The 21046-nt window shown below is 40.9% G+C and overlaps 1 protein-coding gene across 1 annotated transcript in view; it reads left to right on the top strand.

Moving 5' to 3' along the window:
* Nucleotides 1-21046, top strand: part of LOC105537449 (alpha-1,2-mannosyltransferase ALG9) — a 104534-nt gene that overhangs the window by 61959 nt on the left and 21529 nt on the right. The window contains exon 19 of the mRNA XM_011977061.1: nucleotides 18570-18700. Coding sequence (XP_011832451.1) covers nucleotides 18570-18700 — 131 coding nt within the window. The remainder of the gene's footprint in view (nucleotides 1-18569; nucleotides 18701-21046) is intronic.

Below are 21046 nucleotides of genomic sequence, written 5' to 3'. Positions count from 1 at the left end.
AAAAAAAAAAAAAAAAAAGAAATTATGAAAGTATTAATTTGGGAAACTAATAAATGTCCATGAAATCTTCACAATTTATGTTCTTCTGCCATGTCTTCAGCTGGTCCCTCCATTCGGGGTCCCTGACTTCCCGCAACATCCCGTTACCTATTTTCCTGTGAAATATTTTATGGCAGCACAGTTTACCTTGAGACATGTGTCCTGAGCCAGGGCCCTCATGACCAGAGGTGAAAGTCTACATGCTGCTTCTGTCCTGGAAGAGATGAGTCCTGTTAGAGGCTTACTCTGCGCTGTGTCCTACTCCAAGAGTGTGATGCTGGTGTTTGAGAGTCGAGATGATGTCACTGAAGACTGCAACCCTGACAAAGTTTCTGTTACAGCTGATGAGGAAAAGCTGTGACAATATTTATTACTACCCAGCTCTCCTTAGCTCACTCCTCCCCCGACAAAATACATACCTTTTATTATTGGGATCTCAACCTCTGTTTCAGGCCTTTTATTTCCTTTGAGAATATGTAGTTTTGTTTACATCTGGAGTGGTATTAAATTGTTATCCTTAACATATGCTTGTTGATAAGATGTAAACAATGTGATATTGATGATTGATAAATTGGCTTGAATTCCCCCACTGTTACCTTTTTTTCTTTTGCTTTAGAGGTGCTTATTTGTTCTTCTCTAAAGCTTCTAGTGGGTTGAAACAGAAAGAAGTCACATTTCTTTCAAAATGAGTCTTAAATGCTTGTGTTTTACAAAATTTTAAATTAAGCCATATTTTTAGCTTCGACAGCTGGTTGATATGTAGCCTGTGACTAATGAAATGAAACACATTTTTGTTTCATGATCATGTGTTAATGTCACCCTACAATTTTGTTATTTTTGATGCAAGAAAGAATGATTAAATCTGAAGAAACAAAAAAAAAATGGGCTCTTTGGTTATACTTTAAGGGAGATTTAAATCCAGTCTTTTGATTTTTGAATTGTAGATGATGTGGTTATGATCTCAGATTTTGCAGTGCGAGATATTTATAAAATTGAGAGAATAAATTTATTCTCTCTGGTTGTAATTCAAGTCATGTTACTTTAGCTTTTAGACCTATGGGGCAGTAGATACTTGGTGTTTTCAGGGATATAAACTGAGGACTCTCAAGCTAAAAATAGTCACAGTGAAACAATATATATAGCATGATCCAGATCTTGTAAAAAAAAAAAATCAGTATCTGCAGAGAAGTTCTGGGATATACACTAACAGGCTGATGGTGATTTTCTTTGGGTGGGAGGACTATAAGTGATTTTTAAAGTTTTTTTTTGTAAAAAATAATGTTTTAATTTCATCATGGAAAAAAAAATAACCATAATGGGGGCTGTCACTGTGAAATCTTTGATACCCCTACCAAGAAGATCTGTGGTGGACTTGAGCAACGTTCAGTGTGTTTTCAGTTCACCTCGAGTTTTTCTTCCTTGAACATAAGGACTTTCAACTCAAAATTGGAAGATAAGTTTTCTATCAAGTAATTTTTCCCTCTTAGCCTTCGGGCCTCTTCTTAAGTCATTTAGTCATATTTACTACTGTCTTCGCTACTCTTTCCACAAATTATATCTTGATTACTTCAAAAAAATAGATGTGGTTCACTGATTTACAAGCTCTGAGGAACACTTTTTTTTAGAAACCTAGGACTAAAGAGGTTGCCGCAGTGTATAAGGCAAGTAGGTTATTAAACTCTTCCAGGCAGAAGTGAATTAAGGAATTAAATAAAAATTTAAATAAAGTTGATTTTCCTGTTGTTGGGGTTTGAACAGAAAGCCTTGTCTGTCCCGTAAGCATGCTCAAGACTATCCATTGGCAGCATAATTCAAACAGTTTTGAATCACTGGCTCAAGAAGACAATGATCTATAAATATTATCAGCACAATCATATTCATCCCCTATCTTTTTTTTTTTTTGAGACGGTGTCTTGCTGTGTCACCCAGGCTGGAGTGCAGTGCCGCAGTCTCAGCTCACTGCAACCTCCACCTCTCTGGTTCAAACAATTCCCCTGCCTCAGCCTCCCGAGTAGCTGGGGTTACAGGCGCACACCACCACGCCTGGCTAATTTTTTTGTATTTTTAGTAGAGACAGGGTTTCGCCTTGTTGGCCAGACTGATCTCAAATGCCTGACCTCAGGCATTCCGCCCGCCTTGGCCTCCCAAAGTGCTGGGATTACAGACGTGAACCACCACGCCCAGCCATTTTTTATTTTTTGTAGAGACAGTGTCTGGCAATGTTGCCCAGGGTGGTCTCAAACTCCTAAACTGAAGAGATCCTCCCACCTTGACCTCTCAAAGTGTTGGGATTACAGGCATGAGCCACTGCGCCTGGCTGCATATATTATTATTATTATTTTTTTTATTTTTATTTTTTGAGATGGAGTTTTGCTCTTGTTGGCCAGGCTGGAGTGCAATGGTGTGATCTCAGCTCACCATAACGTCCGCCTCCCGGGTTCAAGCGATTCTCCTGCCTCAGCTTCCTGAGTAGCTGGGATTTCAGGCATGGGCCACCATGCCCGGCTAATTTTGTATTTTTAGTACAAACGGGGTTTCTCCATGTTGGTCAGGCTGGTCTCAAACTCCCGACCTCAGGTGATCTGCCCACCTCAGCCTCCCAAAGTGCTGGGATTACAGGGGTGAGTCACCTTGCCTGGCTGCATATATTATTTTGGTAAACCTAAAGGTGAATTTAGAAAAGGACATGAATCTTGCCCTCAGAATCTAGTAGAATAAACAAACTTAAAATATTATTAAATGGTGTACTGAGTGCCATAATGTGCATAGGGAAGGTAAGAGAACTCTTGCTACTTCAGCCTCACGTAAGAGGTAGCATAGGAATTGAGTCTTAGAGGCTGATTAAGAATTTTCTGGCAGAGGAAGGGGAAATTGACATTCCGGTCAGAAGGAACAGCTTATGCAAAGACTTGAAGTATGAAAGAACATTAAATATTTAGGAGAAATTAAATGGCTTGAGGTTTCTAGATTTTAGTTAATTGAGCAGAAGCATTTCTCATTTCTTCTCTGTTTCATTGTTCTCGCATATTTATGTATGTGACTGCGTTCTCTGGCAAATTTTACATTTGTTTAAAAACAAGGGTTCATGTTTTTCATTAATCTTTGAAACCTTCACAGTGCCTGACATAGGGATTATACATAGCAGGTGATTTTTTAAAATTTAAGTGAAATACCCAAGTAGCCCTTCATTTAGTCCCTTTGAACTAAAGAGAGGCCTCCCCAAACCTTGTTAATAGTAGAAATTTGGACCAATTAGGACTCAAGCACTACCATTTTTCTTTCTTTTTTTTTTTTTTTTTTGAGACAGAGTCTCACTCTGTGCCCAGGCTGGAGTGCAGTGGCAAGATCTTGGCTCACTGCAAGCTCCGCCTCCCGGGTCTATGCCATTCTCCTGCCTCAGCCTCCTGAGTAGCTGGGACTACCGGCACCCGCTACCACACCCGGCTAACGTTTTGTATTTTTAGTAGAGATGGGGTTTCACCATGTTAGCCAGGATGGTCTCGATCTCCTGACCTTGTGATCTGCCTGCCTCCTCCTTCCAAAGTGCTGGGATTACAGGAATGAGCCACTGCACCCAGCCACTACCATTTTTCAAGATTGTTTATATTCCTGTAAGAGTACCAGGTTACAAGCACCTGAAGAGCAGGGGATCATGTCTAGCTTTCTCCTGTCGTTTGTTTCTAATGTAAATTGACAAAGGTTTGTATTTGGCAGATTTGTGTCCTAACTGGTTCCCTATCAAGTTTGATATGTTGCAGGAAGATGGAATACTTTTCTTTTAGCTGTGATAGGTCTATTTCACACAGATGTTTCTGAATTCTCTGTTCAGGGTCATTTATGGAAACGAATTCAAAGCCTGGGAGCCATGCCTCCCTCATGCAACTTAATAAAATTTCATACGTTGATGCAGATATTAACCTGGGTAGAACTTTATCTGTTGAATTTATGTTCTTCTGAATGAGTAATGAAAAGAATTGTGAAGAGGTTTGCGTTTAAAAAGACATTCCCTCTTCTTAGATTGTAAAGTATATAGCAAGAACTGATAATAATGCAAACTAACTGATTAAGCACAGAAATTATGATAGGAAAAGATTTTATAAGCATGTTTTGCCAACTCTGGATAATTGAAAATTAACTTCCCATTACTTTTTATTTATGCTTTGGTATAATGGCTTTATTCTATTGGCTGGGTGAATGCCATTTAAAGTTCATACATCTGATATTGTCCATCATAAGTTGGAAGCTCCTAAAGGGAAGATATCTATCCATTTATTTGTCTTCCTCTGGTCCCCTTTTAAACTGTAATAACAATACACAACCCGTAAAGAAAAAAATGGAGACTTTGACAAAAATGGTGACTATTTGTATATATGTCGACTTAACTCTATAAGTAGAAATTCTCTAAACTTTGTGTGATTTTTCTTTTGTTTCCTAATTTAGTACTTAATAGGACTTTCTTGATGGCAGTGATCGTGACTTTAGTCATAAATACTAATGAATTTCATTCTATATCATAGATGCATTCTTAAAATATTTTATATACACTGATATTTCAAAAGTCCGATTTATGAAAGAAACCCAGAATTTGTTATTGTGAAACGAAAGAAAGCAAGCAGTCTCCCATGGTTTCTTAGATTTCTAAATCTGCATTTTTGTATAAAGTAGCTTGTTTATTTTGAGACATGTTGTTGAGAACTAAGAGATAATCACCCAGTTGGGCTTTACTGAATTGCAGCACCACCATCCTGGGTGTTCACCCTTATGTACTAGTTTCACAAGGGGGACAAATAGTTTCATTTCATGTAACACCTCTCATCAGTTGGTAGTGGCTCACTGGAGCCTGGGATGAAAGAGCATGATGACATTGAATCCAAGCTCAGTGGAAGGGTGCCACAATTGATTGGTGATGTCGAATATGAACAGTGGGAAAGGAAACAACAGCTGGAGCTTTCTGTATTTGCCATCACCTAACTTCAGGATAGATCTGTGTGGTGATCTAGGCTCTGTAGATAAGACATGTGACCTGTTCCCAAATCAGACTTTTTATATTGGTAAAGCACTTAGAGATGAAGAAGCACTGTAAAAATTTAGAATTTTTCAGGCACGTAAGCCCACAAAATTTCTTTAACCTTTCTATATTTAACATTGGCTTTAAATAGCTCCTTGACATCAACAAATTGAGAGAACTGAATGATCTTACTTTGCCTTTGCCATTTGTGACATGTTTCTTAACTGTGTTCAGTACTAGAAGCAAGACGTAGACTTTCTAATTGCCCGAGACTTGGCAGTGTAAAACCAAATCCTATATATTTGTTACCTCCAGCACAGGGCTTTTAATATGGAAATGTATGTAATGATGAACAGCAGTAGTTTAGAGAAGAGTAGAATCAGCAAAGGGGAGTATATTTGCAATTGTGAGGAAATTGCTTTCTCTACATTTGCTTTCTCTAGAGTTGAGAAATTGCTTTCTCTAGAGTTGAGAGGGATCTTAGTGGTTTGCGCTCCAAACCTTTTGGAAAGGTGGTAAAATCTCTGAGCCTAGGTTAAGTTACTTCCCTAAATCACGGAGCTAGAGGCAGAGTATTCAGCGGTCCCATTTCCTGATACAAATGAAAATATTAGCTAGATTTAAGTAAAAAGAGCACTTAGTTGGAGGCAGAAGATACAGAGCTTTTTTTTTTTTTTTTTTTTTTTTTTTTTGAGATGGAGTTTCACTTTTGTTGCCCAGGCTGGAGGGCAATGGTGTGATCTCGGCTCACCACAACCTCCACCTCCCAGGTTCAAGCAATTCTCCTGCCTCAGCCTCCCGAGTAGCTGGGATTACAGGAATGCGCCATCATTCCTGGCAAAATTTTTATATTTTTAGTAGAGATGGGGTTTCTGCATGTTGTCAGGCTGGTCTTGAACTCCCAACCTCAGGTGATCCTCCCACCTCTGCCTCCCAAAGTGCTGGGATTACAGGCGTGAGCCACTGTGCCTGGCCTTTTTTTTGAGACAGGGTCTTGCACTATCACCCAGGCTGGAGCGCAGTGGCGTGATCATGGCTCACTGCAGTCTCAACTTCCTGGGCTCAGGTGATTCTCCCACCTCGCCCTCTTGAGTAGCTGGGACTACAGGTGCACACCACCACACCCAGCTAATTTTTGTATTTTTTGTAGAGATGAGGTCTCACCATTTTGCCCAGGTTGGTCTTGAACTCCTAGGCTCAAGCAGTCTGCCCGCCTTGACCTGCCAAAGTGTTATAATTACACGTGTGAGCCACAGCACCTGGCCTTTTTTTTTTTTTTGAGACTGAGCTGTGCTTTGTCACCCAGGCTGGAGTGCAGTGGTGCGAACACAGCTCACTGCAACCTTGACCTCCCAGGCGTAAGTGATCCTCCTGCCTCAGCCTCTCGAGTAACTGGAACTATAGGCACGTGCCACTGTGCCTGGCTAATTTTTGTATTTTTTGTAGAGACAGCATTTCACCCTGCTGCCCAGGCTGGACTCAAACTCCTGGGCTCAGGTGATCTGCCCACCTTGGCCTCCCAAAGGGCTGGGATTACAGGTGTGAGCCACTGGGCCCAGCACAGAACATTATTATGATCTGCTTTTCTGTTGCTGTCATTTTGGAGCATTAGCCACTCCCAATGTTTGTTTTATGGTTGCTTGCTGATATAATCTGTATCTATCTCAAAGTGCCACAAGTGGATATTAATGCAGTGTGATTTCTGCCCAGTGCTCTGAATGTCAAAGTGAAGAAATTCAAAGAAGCCTGGGTAAACAGCGGAAGTCACTGTGACTCAGCCAAATACCTCGTCATCTCGTTAGTGTTACACGCGAATGGACCATTTCTGTAGGAACAGATTCCCACTGTTCCTACCTATGATCAAGCAAAACCACAGCCAACGGAATGGGCTTGGCGGAGTCACTGGGAAAAGAAGACCCTGTTGAGCTTGACTCTAGTCTGGCATGGTGGAGAGACATGAGAAATGTAGAATAAGCTGGAGATTCCAGGAGTTGGGGATGATCTTCAAGGGGCTTTGGCTTTTGGTGCTGCTGTGGGGAGAGTGCCAAGTAGGATGTTTGACTGGGGCAGTACACCTGTCAAACAGTAATGCAGGTGTGTTAAGGTGAACTCAAGGAGGACAGAAGCCTCCTGTGGAGCAGAAGGGGAAAAGCCCACTTGTACAAATACAGAGCATGAAAGTAGGACCCTATAGGAAAAAAATACTGATAATCCATTTTCAAATATGTAGAGCATATGCATTAGGATTTCTTTTTACTTTTTAAAAAATTTTGTTTTTAGAGACAAAGTCTCACTCTGTTTTCCAGGCTGGAGTGCAATGGTGCAATCATAGTTCACTGCACTTTCAAATTCCTGATATCAGGCAATCCTACCACCTCAGCCTCCCGAGTAATGAGGATTACAGGTGCACACCACCATACCTGGCTAATTTGTGTGTGTGTGTGTGTGTGTGTGTGTGTGTGTGTGTGTTTGGAGACAGGGTCTCACTATGTTCCCAGGCTGGTCTTGAACCCCTGGCCTTAAGTGATCCTCCTACCTCAGCTTCCCAAAGTGCTGGGATTATAGGTGTGAGCCACAATACCTGGCCCTACATTTGTATTTTTTATAGTGAAAAAGTTGCGGCTAAAATGGAGTCAAAAGACATCTTAGAACTTCTTTACATGCAGAAAGTTTTGGAAGGTTGCAGAACTGGAGTTGATTATCTCTAACATCTTGTCTGTGAAATGAGAAAGGCAAGAAATACCAATTTGGACTTTGAGTTAATGCTATGGTTTGTGTCCCCCAAAGTTCATGTATTGGGAACTTGATCCCCAATGTGTCAGTGTTAGGAGGTGGGACCTAATGGAAGGTGTTTGGGTCATGGGAGCTCTGCCCTCATGAGTAGATTAATGCCATTATCACGGGAGTGGTTTATCTCGAGAGTTAGTGCATTATAAAAGAATGAGTTCATCCCTCTCTTGCTGTGTCTTGCCATGTCTTTGCCTTTCTACTATGTGCTGCCTTCTGCCATGAGATTGCATAGTAAGAAGGCCCTTACCAGATGCCAGCACCTTGATTTTGTACTCATCAGCCTCCAAAACTATAAGGAAGTAAATTTCTGTTCTTTATAAATTATCCTGTCTCAGATATTCTGTTATAGCAACACAGAGTGGACTAAAACAGTTGCTCTTAAGTGTGATTATTCTGTTTATTTCCTTTGGATTCTCTAATCCCTTTCCCAATAGCAGGAACGCATTCATAGATCTGAATGGAGTCATATATTTTGATGGCACAGTAAGAAGGCCCTTACCAGATGCCAACACCTTGATTTTGTTTAGTAGATTTATTATAATATGATGTGATCTTTATTGTATGGTATTAGGGAGGAAATAGATTGTCCTCCAGGGGCTAGAAGCGAAGGGAAGAAATTCTTGGCACTTACAAATAAGCTGGTCATAGTTTTGAACAGCTTGGTGTTGGAAGTTGTCCAGCATCCTGGTGCAGCTGGTCACCATTCTTTCCTTCCATAAATACTTTTTGACTGCCTGAGGTATGCCAGGTACTGTACCAGGCACCAGGTTTATTGTACTGATAAAGACAGATTCAGTTCTTGCCTTCACAGAGCTTACAAGTTTCAGCTATAAGAAGGCTTGGGCCTTGCTGCAGTTGCTCACAGAGGGATTTGAGGAGATGTGATGAATCAGAATTTATTATGTGTTTGGAAGGAAGACATTTTGAATGCTGCTTAAAAGCTAAGTTTTAAATTAATAACATATGTCAGCCATTGTGGCTGTTGGATAGCCTCAGTTATGACCAAATTTTACTTAGCTGTGGGCAAACTGTCTAAACAGTTTTCTCAGCTTTAATCCTCCCACTTGCCTAGGAGTTTACAGGGCAGCTGATTTAGATTGATCTTTCACATTATCCCCTTGGACTCTTAGAGGAGTCATGATGACAGTTGTTTACCAGAGGATTTTCAGTGACATTTGAGAAATAAGATCTGTCTTCTGTGTGGAGATGGTTTCTCTGTGATGTTCCCTGAACCTCATGTTGGCCCTTGCCAGAGATCTCTATTTTTACAGCTACTTGCGTCATTGTCATTTCCAGCTGATAGATGATTGAATGCAACTTCACATCTTTCCTGTCTTAGGACTTGTGGGGCTTTGGCTCAGACAGCTGGATAGACAGCAGAGAAGGTCACTGAGAATAGGAGGTTGGACTATTAGTTCTTTCCTTGTCCCCACATGGCATTCTAAACTGCGATAAAATTATTTGATACAACCATTGAACCCATTCCTCCTGTTGCCTTTTCTCAGTCTTCAGCTCCTCATAGCCTTTCTGTAGCATATGAAATCTACTCTCCACCCAGATTTTCAAAACTGTGTACTTCTTTGATTCTTCTATGTCCTGTCTTCTGGTTCCTTTCATCCTTGGCTTCTTCCACTTCTTCCTTCTGCCAAGTACTACATGTGTCTTCTCAGCTTTATCTGTGGTCTTTGGTCCTATCTGTTTGTTTCTTGTCTCTCTTCTACTCTTTCACCTTTTCTTCCCTCCTTCACTTCCTCTCCCTTTTTTTCATGCATTCTTGCACATATTTGTTAAATAGACATTTACTTAGGACCTACCGTATGTTTTGTACTGTGCTAGGTTTTTGGCATAGAAGAGTGAATGAGATAGACACAACCCCAGATTTTATGGAGCTTACAATGAATTTCCCAATTAATTAATAGAATATAATTGTATAATGTTTTGAGAAGTATTGGTTGCTATGAGAGCATGTAATTTAGGACCTGCCCTAGTTTAAGAGGTCAGTGAAGTCTTTCTTAAGGAAATCATTTTTAGCTGAAATCTGAAGGATGAGTAGGAATTTATGAGGGGATAACAGGGAGTGTTCCAGGAGTAGGAACAGAAAACAGTTCTCTAACTCAGTATTTTAGTCATATTGGTCTTCTTTCAATTACAGTTGTGTGCTGCTCAGTGACACTTTGATCTAGGGCAGACTGCGTATTTGATGGTGGTCCCACAAGATTATCATGGCTATACCATACAGCCTGGGTGTGTCATAGGCTATACTGTCTAGGGCTGTGTAAATACACTCTATGATGTTCACATAATGATGAAATCATCTAAGACACATTTCTCAAAACCTGTCTCCCTCATTAAGCGATGCATGACTGTACTTGAATACACCATGCTTCTTTCCACCTCATTAGGTGTAAGACACAAGTTATCATCTTTCCTCAATGTCACCCAAACCTATTCTTCACTGCAGCCTTAGTTCACTTGTCACTGATTTCATTTGAAACAGAAGTGAGGGCCAGGTGTGGTGGCTCACGTCTGAAATCTCAGCACTGTGGGAGGCCAAAGTGGGCAGATCACTTGAGGTCAGGAGTTTGAGACCAGCCTGGCCAACATGGTGAAATCCCATCTCTACTAAAAATATAAAAATTAGCCAGCCGTGGTGGCGGGCGCCTGTAATCCCAGCTACTCAGGAGGCTGGGGCAGGGGAGAATCGCTTGAACCTGCGAGGTGGAGGTTGCAGTGAGCTGAGACCACGCCACTGCACTTCAGCCTGGGCAAGAGAGCAAAATCTGTCTCAAAAAAAAAAAAAAGAGAGAAATAGAAGTGAGATTTGTCCTTTCTTCTTCATTCCCACTGCCGTAGAAATATCAGAAGGTGATGTAGAAGCAGGTGGATCACTTAAGCCCAGGAGTTCGAGACCAGCCTGTGCAACATGGTGAAACCCTGGCTCTACAAAATACAAAAAAATTAGCCAGGCGTGGTGTTGTGCACCTGTTGTCCCAGCTACCTAGGAGGTTGAGGTAGTAGCATCACTTGAGCCTGGGGAGGTTGAGACTGCGGTGAGTTGTGATTTGCACTACTACACTGCAACTTGGGTGACTGAGTCCCTGTCTAGAAAGAAAGAAATATCAGAAGGCAATATCACTTCACAACTGGATATTACAGTAGTAACTAGAGTACTTACTTCAGCTTTTTCCTCCAACACTTTCTTGCCTCATCTTCTGCAGCATAACCAGTATAGACCTCTCTTTCTAAGACCCTGTTTTTATCATCTTACTTCTTGGCTGAAAAACCTAGAATAGATTCCTGATGCACAAAATCCAGATTCTCTTCCTTTGGATCCTCCATTATCAGTCCTTAGACTGTTTCGGTCTCGTTTTGTTTCTCAACAGACACCTTTTGGGACAGGTAGATATTCTTCTTCTTCCCCCTGTCAACCATGCTCCTTTCTGCCTTTTTCCCTCTGTTTTCTCTTTAACTTTTATTACCAGCTCTAGAAAGTCTTTTCAACTACTGTAGCCTCCAGTGATCTCATCCTCTCTGAACTCTGAATTTTTAATAACACTTTCTGTATTTCATATATGCTAATGTCATTTCCTTACCTAAATTATAACTTTAAGAATGGCTGGGGCTGGGTGTGGTGGCTTATGCCTATAACCCAGAACTTTTGGAGGCCAAGGCGGGAGGAATCACTGGAGCCCAGGAATTCAAGACCAGCCTGGGAAAGTTAGTGAGACCTTGTCTCTATTTTTAAAAAATGTAAAAATTAGCCAGGCATGGTGGCACATGCCTGTGGTCCCAACCACTTGGGAGGCTGAGCTGGGAAGATCACTTGAGCTCAAGAGGTTGAGGCTGCAGTGATTTGTAATCACATCATTGCACTCCAGTTTGGGTGACAGAGTGAGACTCTGTCTCCAAAAGAAAGAAAGAAAGATTGGTCAGCTGGGCATGGTGGCTCATACCTCTTATCCTAGCACTTTGGGAAGCTGAGGTAGGAAGACTGCTTGAGGCCAGAAGTTCAAGATCAGCCTAGGTAGCATAGCAAGACCCCGTCTCTACAAAAAATAAAAATAAAAAAATTAACTAGGCATGGTGGCGTATGCCTGTAGTGCCAACTACTTGGGAGGATCACTTGAACCCAGGAGGTTGAGGCTGCAGTGAGCAGAAGAAAAGAACAAGGACATGTTGTGACTTATATGCAATTTTATATACTCTAGTTTAGGATTCACCAAATAGATATTTAATAAATGCTTTGAGGATGCCTAGAAGATTCCTTTTTTGCTTTTTGATCTGCAAACAATTTTATTGCCTGTCAGGGCAAATTGTATCACCCTTCAAACAAATTCAACAAATTCAATACTCAAAAGTATAAAATCATAGTGCCCAACAACGAATCAAAACTACTGAATTGTGAAGAGGCAAGAAAATGTAACCTAAAACCAAGAAGATTTATTTTGATATCATTTGGTGGATACTGCTAATTCATTGCTAGTTGGGGACTGTGAGTGGTTAACATTGTAATCCTTCTGTCCTGTATGTTGGGTTTAACTTAAATTGATAATAGACACTAACTTAGGTTGAAACAAGGATCATTTATTTTAATGAGCTCTACTGTTCCAGGGATTGTTTCTACCAGCTGAATACTCACATTTCATAGAGCTGGTCAAGGGGTCCTTCCGATATTACAGCTATTTTTATAGTCCTTTCCAGTTTACCAGTTTTATTTAAATGAATCATCTTATTTAATCCTCATTATAACTCTTTGAGGTAAGTGGTATTATCTGTATTATAAGAAGAAGAAAATGAGGTATAAGAACTAAAAAGATTGTGAGTCACTCAGCCAGTTTGTGGTAGAACCCAGGCCTGAATCTGGGCTGGCTGACTTTGAGCTCCTTTTCTAATAACCTTAGTTGTTCTTGAATGAAGAACTTGCCCTTGATCATACCTAATCATTTTCTGCTGGAGGCCTTTGTCCTTGTGTGTTTGAGTTGTTCATCAGCTGCTTCCCAGAGATGGTGAAAAAGAGGTTAAAAGTTTTTCTAATGGATTAGCCTCTTGATTAATGTGATTTTGCTTCGGTGTCTTTTTTTTTTTTTTTTTTTTTTTTTTAGAGACAGGGTCTTGCTCTGTTTCCTGGGCTGGAGTGCAGTGGCACAATCATAGCTGATCGTAGCCTCGAACTCTTGGGTTCAAGCGGTCCTCCCGCCTCAGTCTCCCAAGTGACTAGGACTACAAGTGCGAGCCACCACGCTGAGCCAATTTTAAAAAAAATTTTTTTTGTAGAGATGGGCTGTCACTATGTTGCTCAGATTGGGCCTTGATATCTTTCTAAGACCTTTACTTTAAATGGAATTTGCTTAGGGATGATATGGTAAGTGAAGCCTAATCTGACTGATACAGTCGCATATTAATTAGTTTCCACCCACATCCCTGGTAGGCCTTGTACCCCGACACCAAATCTAGATAACCAGACCTGTAGAAAAAACCACGTTGAGGTCAAGTATTAAAATGTCATACTGAGGGCTCCCTAACCAAAAGAAGTCTAAGCATAAGACCGTCAGTGTCTCTGTCTGTTGCTGGTTCTGTTTGCTTACAGAGGCACGGCACTTGTAAAGCTTTTAAAAACTTGTTTCATGTTCTTATAATCCTTGGGAGATACAGAGTGGGTGTTCAGACCAAAAAGGCTACTTCCTGAAGTGTTTATGCAAAGGATCATTTTTAGAGAGTTATGTGGAATGGAATTGGGTCTGACGTCAATTCTCAGTGTGCTTTCTCTCCCCTGGAGGAATAGGCCATATGTAGAGACAGATGTGAGACTGAAGTCTTTTTTACATATAAATAATCCTGGGAGAGAATGAGAACATTCCTGTAAGGTGGAGGTTGGGGAAGAACAGAGTTTACTGTAAGCCAGAGATGACCAACTTGTTCTTGTATGCACTTTTAAAAAACCTTCTAGTCATGTATAATCTATAAGCCTAAATGTGTATAAAGTATTTGTACAGTAAATTAGTAGTAATAATAATAGAGCAAGTGTCTGTGTAACACAGGTCAAATAATAGAACATTGCCAGCACCCAGGAGCTCCCCCAGAATTCTTTTTGATCACCTACCCACACCCCTGTTCTGAGGGAGTCTCCTGACTCCTGTGGTAATGATTTTCTTGCTTTTCTCTTTAGATTTATGACTTTTACATGTGTCCCTAAATGATTTAGGTTCATTTTGCCTGAATCACACTGCATTTATCCTTTTGTGTCTTGATCCTTTCACTCAACATTTTGTTTATAATAATCACACGTTATTGCTATAGCTATAATTTATTCTCTCTTACTAATATTTCATTGTATGACTTTACCACAATTTACTTGTTATTTTATTGTTGATGGGTGTTTTTGTTTCCAATCTGGGTTACTACAAATAACACCACTTTGGACATTCTTTTCTTTCGGTGCAGGCATTTCTGTTGGATATACATTAGGTTGAACCGTATGAAATTACCATTTTTGTGGCTCAAACATCAAATAATAATTTCATGTGGTTCAATCTAATAACTAGGGGTAGAATTGTTAGATCATAGAAAATACATATGTTCAATTTTAGTAGATTTTGCCGAGTAGTTTTCTAAAGATCTCTTACCAACTTTATTTCCTGCCAGTAATTTATAATTGTTGCTTCACATTCTGGCCAACACTCGATACTGTGATTTTTTATTGTGGTTTTCATTTGCATTTGCTGGTTACTAATGAGGTTGAACACATTTTTACTTGTTTTGGCCATTTCAGTTTCTTCTTATGAAGTACCTAAGTCACTTCCCCATTTTTCTTTTCGGTGGTTTGTCTTTGTCTTGTTGATTAGTAGGAGTTCTATATATTCTAGATATGAATCTTTAATGGTTAAATGTATTACATATATCTTCTCTCATTCTGTGTTTTTTTAATTCTTAATGTTTTTTGACTCACTGCAACCTCTACTTCCTGGACTCAAGCAGTCTTCCTGCCCCAGCCTCCCAAATAGGACCACAGGTGTGCACCACCACACCCAGCTAATTTTTTTATTTTTTGTAGAGATGGGGTCTCACTATTTTGCTCAGGCTGGTCTCGAACTCCTGGCCTCAAGTGATCCTTCCACCTCAACCTCCAAAAGTGCTGGGATTACAGGTGTGAGCCACTGCGCCTGGCCTTAATGTGTCTTTTGATGAAAAGATATTCTCAACTTTAATATAGTCAAATGTATCTGTCATTCTTTTTTATAATTAATGCTTTATCTACAAACTCTTTTACTCAAGATCTTGAAGCTATTCTTTTATATTATCTTCTAAGAGCTTTATATTTTCATTTTTAGGCCTATAATCCATCTAAGGTTGATTTTTGCATGTGGAGTGAGGTTGAGGTTCATTTTCATTTTTCCCATAAGGGATATCCAGTTGTCCCAGCACCAGTTGGTGAAAAGACCATCCACTTCTTTGTGGTGTCACTTCTGTCATAAATAAGGGTCTGCATGTACCTGCGTCTGATCTAGCTCTTTGTTCTATTTCATTGGTCTGTTGATCTATTCCTGCACTGATACCTCACTGTATTAATTTTTTTTCTTTTTCTTTTTCTTTTTTTTTGTGACAGAGTCTTGCTGTGTCACCAGGCCGGAGTGCAGTGGCACGATCTTGGCTCTCTTCAGCCACCGCCTCCCGGGTTCAAGGAATTCTCCTGCTTCAGCCTCCTGAGTAGCTGGGATTATAGATGCCCACCACCATGCCTGTCTAATTTTTGTATTTTTAATAGAGACGGGGTTTCACCATGTTGGCCAGGCTGGTCTCAAACTCCTGACCTCAGGTGATCCACCTGCCTCGGCCTTCCAAAGTGCTGGGATTACAGGCATGAGCCACTGCACACGGCCTACTGTATTAATTTCTATAGCTTTATAGTAACTAAGCCCCCACCTTGTTGTTTTTCTTTTTAGAGATGAGGTCTTGCTCTGTCATCCAGGCTGGAATGCAGTGGCATGATCATAGTTTACTGCTGTCTCAACCTCCTGGGCTCAAGCAATTTTCCTGCCTCAATCTCCTGAGTAGCTAGGACTATGGGTGTACACCACCATGCCCGGCTAAGTTTTAAATTTTTGTAGAAACAGAGTCTCACTGTCTTGCCTAGGCTGATCTCGATTTCTTGGCCTCAAGCTATCTTCCCACTTTGGCCTCCCAGGGTACTGGGATTACAGGTGTGAGCCACCACGCCCAGCCTATTCTTCTTTTTTAAGAGTACCTTGGCTATTCTTGTCCTTCTGCCTTTCCATACACGTTTTAGAATCCGCTTGTTGAGTTTCAAAAAAGTCTGTTGGGATTTTGATTGAGATTATATTTAATTTATCAATCAACTTGTTTAGAATTGACGTCTTTATAATAGTAAGGTTTTTGTCTAGGAATAAAATATATATCACTTCATTAATAAAGTCTACTTTATTGTGTAACAAAAAATTATTTGAGATAAAATTTACAATTTTAATGATATTTTAATTGTAAAATGTGCACAACATAAAATTTACAATTTTAATCATTTTAAAGTATACAAGTCAATGGCTTTTAGTACATTTATAATGTGCAACTCTCACCAGTATCCAAGTTTAGAAGATTTTTATTATGCCCCCCCAAAAAACCAATACCCATTAAATATCCATTAAGCAGCCACTCCCCAGTTCATAGTAACCTCTGCTTTCTGTCTTGGAGGATTTGCCTATTAGGAACATTTCATATAAATGGAATCATATATATGTGGACTTTGGTGCCTGGCCTCTTTCAGTCACAGCAATATTTTTAAGGTTTATCTGTGACGTAACATGTATCAGAACTTCATTCCTTATTATGGCTGAGTACTATTCTATTGTATGGATATACCACATTTTAATGATGTGGATATACCACATGAATCTATCTGTTGATGGGTGTTTGTTGATAAAATTCTATCCTTTCTTTTTTTTTTTTTTTTTTTGAGACAGTCTCACTCTGTTGCAGGCTGGAGTGCAATGGCGCAATCTCGGCTCACTGCAACCTCCGCCTCCCAGGTTCAAACAGTTCTCCTGCCTCAGCCTCCCAAGTAGCTGGGATTACAGGCATGTGCCACCAAACCCAGCTAATTTCTGTATTTTTGGTAGAGATGGGGTTTCCCCATGTTGGCCAGGTGGGTCTCGAACCCGTGACCTTAGGTGATCTCTCCGCCTTGGCCTCCCAAAGTGCTGGGATTACAGGCGTGAGCCACCGTGCCTGGCCAATAAGATTCTGTACTTTTTTATAGAGCACTCTCATGTTTTATTAGATTTATTCTAAGGTAAACATTTTCAAATGCTTTAAATTGTATTTTTATAAAATTTCATTTTGTTTATTGCTATGGAGTATATGACATTGATTGATATCCTTTAAGTCTGAATTTTGCTAAACTCTCTTAATAATTCCAAAATTTATTTGTAGAGTCTTCTGGACCAATTATATCATTGTGATGAATGAGTTTTGTTTCTTCCTTTCTATTTATTCTGCCCTGTGTTTCTTTTTCTAGTCTTACCCTACTGACTAGATTCTCTAGTACAGTGTTGAACAGAGTAGTGATAGCAAGCAGCCTTGACTTATTCTGGATCCCAAAGGAAAAGCTTTTAGTTCTTCAACGTCAAGTGTGATATTTACTGCATATCTGTACATGTTTCAAATAGTCTTTATCTTAGCTGACGTCTAACTACCTAAGAGGACTCTTTTTTGGTTTTAATTGTTTTAAAAATTTTTTTTTGAAGCAGGTCTCTCTTTTGCCCAGGCTGGAATGCAGTGGCATGATCTTGGCTAACTTCAGCTTTGACCTCCGAGGCTCAAGTGATCCTCCCACCTCAGCCTCGTGAGTAGCTGGAACTAGAGGTGTGTGCCACCACACCTAGCTAATTTTTATATTTTTTTTATAGAGATGAGGTTCCACCATGTTGCCCAGGCTGGTCTTGAACTCCTGGGTTCAAGAGGTCTGCACACCTCGGCCTCCCAAGGTGCTGGGACTACGGGCGAGAGTCACCGCACCTGGCTCAGCATTGTTTTAAATGAAATATTTTAATATTCTCCTTTGAGCATTTACAATATTCTGATAGATCCATGTTATCAGCAACTGGCTGACTCTGCTTTTGTTAATACACGATATTAATATAATACATAGTATTAACAGAAGCAGAGTTCTGATATCTCACTTTTACTAAACTTTTGCTGCAGGGGCTGTTCTCATGTCTCTGTTAATTCTGTTGAATATTTGAAGGAGATGATATGCATGATATTTCTGTACCCCTGTGAGGTGTAGTGTAACCTCCCATGGCTGTCAGGAGAGGCGGGCCTTCTCACACATTAGCATCTGTGTTTAGTCATGCCCTTTGAGTCTGTGGAATAAGAGGTGATGGACTGGAAGGGAGCATTAGTGAGCAGAAGACGATAGGTTTTCCAGAAGTAGACTGTGGGCTCGTGGTGGCTTTGGAAGTGTCTATGGGACTAGAAGGACTTAAGAACTCAACCTGGAATCAGACCAGCCAAAGCCTACATATGTCTGAATGAGTGTGCCTGTCCCCCACAAGAGCCTGAATACTCTTATCTGAGTGGAGAGAGCACAGGCAACATTGTCTGAAGACTTGGATGTTTGTTCCTCCAAAGCTCTGTGAATTTTTAGGATTGCAATTGCTGTTCTCTACCCAGAAGGAACCTTCGAAATTACTAATGAAGAGTTGGCCTTTCTCCATTTCAGATCGATATCAGTAAATGCCATTATTTAGTGGATTTGGACACCATGAGAGAAACACCTCGGGAGCCAAAATATTCATCCAATAAAGAAGAATGGATCAGCTTGGCCTATAGACCATTCCTTGATGCTTCTAGGTATGTGGCTTTAATCCTATGGGATATTCCAGGACTAGTAAGGGTAAAAATTGGATTCTAGGATTTTATAATTTCCAGTCCTGGGCTGACTCTAGTAGCCATCGTGTGTGTGTTTGTGTGTGTGTGTGTGTGTGTGTGTGTTTGATGGAGTCTCACTCTGTTGCCCAGGCTGGTGTGATCTCAATTCCTTACAACCTCTGCCTCCCGGATTCAAGTGATTCTCCTGCCTCAGCCTCCCAAGTAGCTGGGATTACAGGCACACACTACCACGCCTGGCTAATTTTTGTATTTTTGGTAGAGACAGGGTCTTGCTATATTGGCCAGGCTCTTCTCCAACTCCTGACCTCAGGTGATCCACCTGCCTTGGTCTCCCAAAGTGCTGGGATTACAAGCGTGAGCTACCGTACCCGGCCCATCGTTTTCTTTTTATTTGGGCCCAGTTTCCTGAGAAATCTAAAGGATTTCTTTTTTGAGGCAGCAGAATGCAAAGTATATTCTGGTTTCACCCAAGTGAAAGGATCCAAGTAAAACACATAGGTCTGCTGAAGAAAGCACAAGTGTTTGACACTGATTATTTTTGGCAACCAGCTTCAGCTGAGAGCATTTTGACACTGTTAGGAAGATTGACTATGCCCTTTGAGGAACTAGAAGTTCATGTTCATTATTTTCAGGCTCAAGGCTCAGCCAGGGCTGAGATACACCTTATTCAGTCTTAAATAGAGAGACCAAATGGACCAGGGCTTGGCTCGCTCTTCAGAAAGGTCTCAGAATTAATGATAAGAGGGGATCAAGCATTCAGGTAAGGGAGTAATGGGGAAGGGGAGTTGGAGGGGTCAAGGTATCTGAGGGCAGAGGTCCAGGTAAATAGACAGTTGGAGTTAGGGAGATACAGGGAGGCCTGGTGAGCAGAGCCCAGGAGCCAGGAGGTCTGGAAGGAAGCAAAAGACAGAGGACCTGGTCCTGAGAGTCAGGTCTGGGGCTCAGAAACTGGGACTGGGCCCAGGACAGGACTCCAGAAAGGTGAAGTAAGCACAGGTACTAGGTGTAAGTCTGAGGAACCAAAATATTGATCAGGATACCAAGACAGGAAATGAAATATAGAGAGAAAGGCAAGGGTCCCTAATTACTGAAATGGAGGTATAAGGCTGGTTCTTCACGAGTAAGTAAGAATCCAGTTCTGAGTGAATTCAATTAAAGCTGGACTAGCAGGAAGGCCGAGATGCTGACCTGGATACCAGGTCACTAGCTTGGTCATAGAAGTGAGGCCAAAACTAAGTTTGGTGAGCTGCAGTAGCCCAGGCAGGTCATTGTGCTTTTAGACTGAGTCTCTTCAGTGACTTTATAGATAATTACAACTGGCAAGGATGGGATGGTTGGGGAGAGGAGGGCAGTCAAGAGGCACCTGAGTTCTTGAGTGATTCTCGAATATAGGCTCTTGAGCCACACTCTCATCCTGTAAGTCTTTTTGTAGCCTGAAGTCATTCCCTCAAGTATCTGATACATAATTTCTAGGAGTGCCGTTTCTACGTAATGGGAAATAGTGCTTCTTCTTAACAACAACAAACATTTTTTTTTCAGACAGTCTCACTCTGTCACCACACTGGAGTGCAGTGGCACAATCTCAGCTCACTGTAACTTCTACCTCCTGGGCTCAAGCAATCCTCCCACCTCAGCTTCTCAAGGCACCTGGCACCATGTCCAGCTAATTTTTGTATTTTTTGTAGCGACGGGGTTTTGCCATATTGCCCAAGCTGGTTTTAAACTTGTAAGCTCAAGCTATCCGCTCACCTCAGTCTCCCAAAGTGCTGGAATGACCCATGGCACCCAGCCTTAACAATTTCTTTTTTTTTTTTTTGAGATGGAGTCTTGCTCTGTCTCCCAGTCTGGAGCAAAGTGGCGTGACCTGAGCCCCAAAGTGCTAGGATTATAGACGTGAGCCACCACTCCTGGCCCTTAACAAATATTTTTTGGGAGCCTGCAGTGTTCTAGGTGATTTGGACATATAGTGAATAAAACAAAGACTTTCTTCTAGTGAAGCTTGTTTGGAGGTGGGTAGGGAAGACATATAATGTATAAGAAAATAAGTTATATAGTATATTAGAGGATGATAAATGCAAGGAAAAAGTGTATTAGGTTAAGAGAAGCATTGAGAGTTCCATGAGAGCTGGGGGTTACACTTTGAGCTAGGGTGGTCAGAGTTGACCTCAATGAAAAGATGATATTCAAACAAAGACTTGAAAGATGTAAGGGCATTAGCCATGTGGACATCTGAGGGAACAGCTAGTGAAACGCTGTGGCATGAGGAAGAAACAGGAGGCCAGTGAGGCTGGAGCTGAGCAAGAGTGA

This window comes from Mandrillus leucophaeus, unplaced genomic scaffold (genome assembly GCF_000951045.1).
Source record: "Mandrillus leucophaeus isolate KB7577 unplaced genomic scaffold, Mleu.le_1.0 Scaffold172, whole genome shotgun sequence".
In the NCBI taxonomy this organism is placed as follows: Eukaryota; Metazoa; Chordata; class Mammalia; order Primates; family Cercopithecidae; genus Mandrillus; species Mandrillus leucophaeus.
The sequence above is the reverse complement of the archived record's forward strand: the minus strand, read 5'-3'. Positions and strand labels throughout refer to the sequence as shown.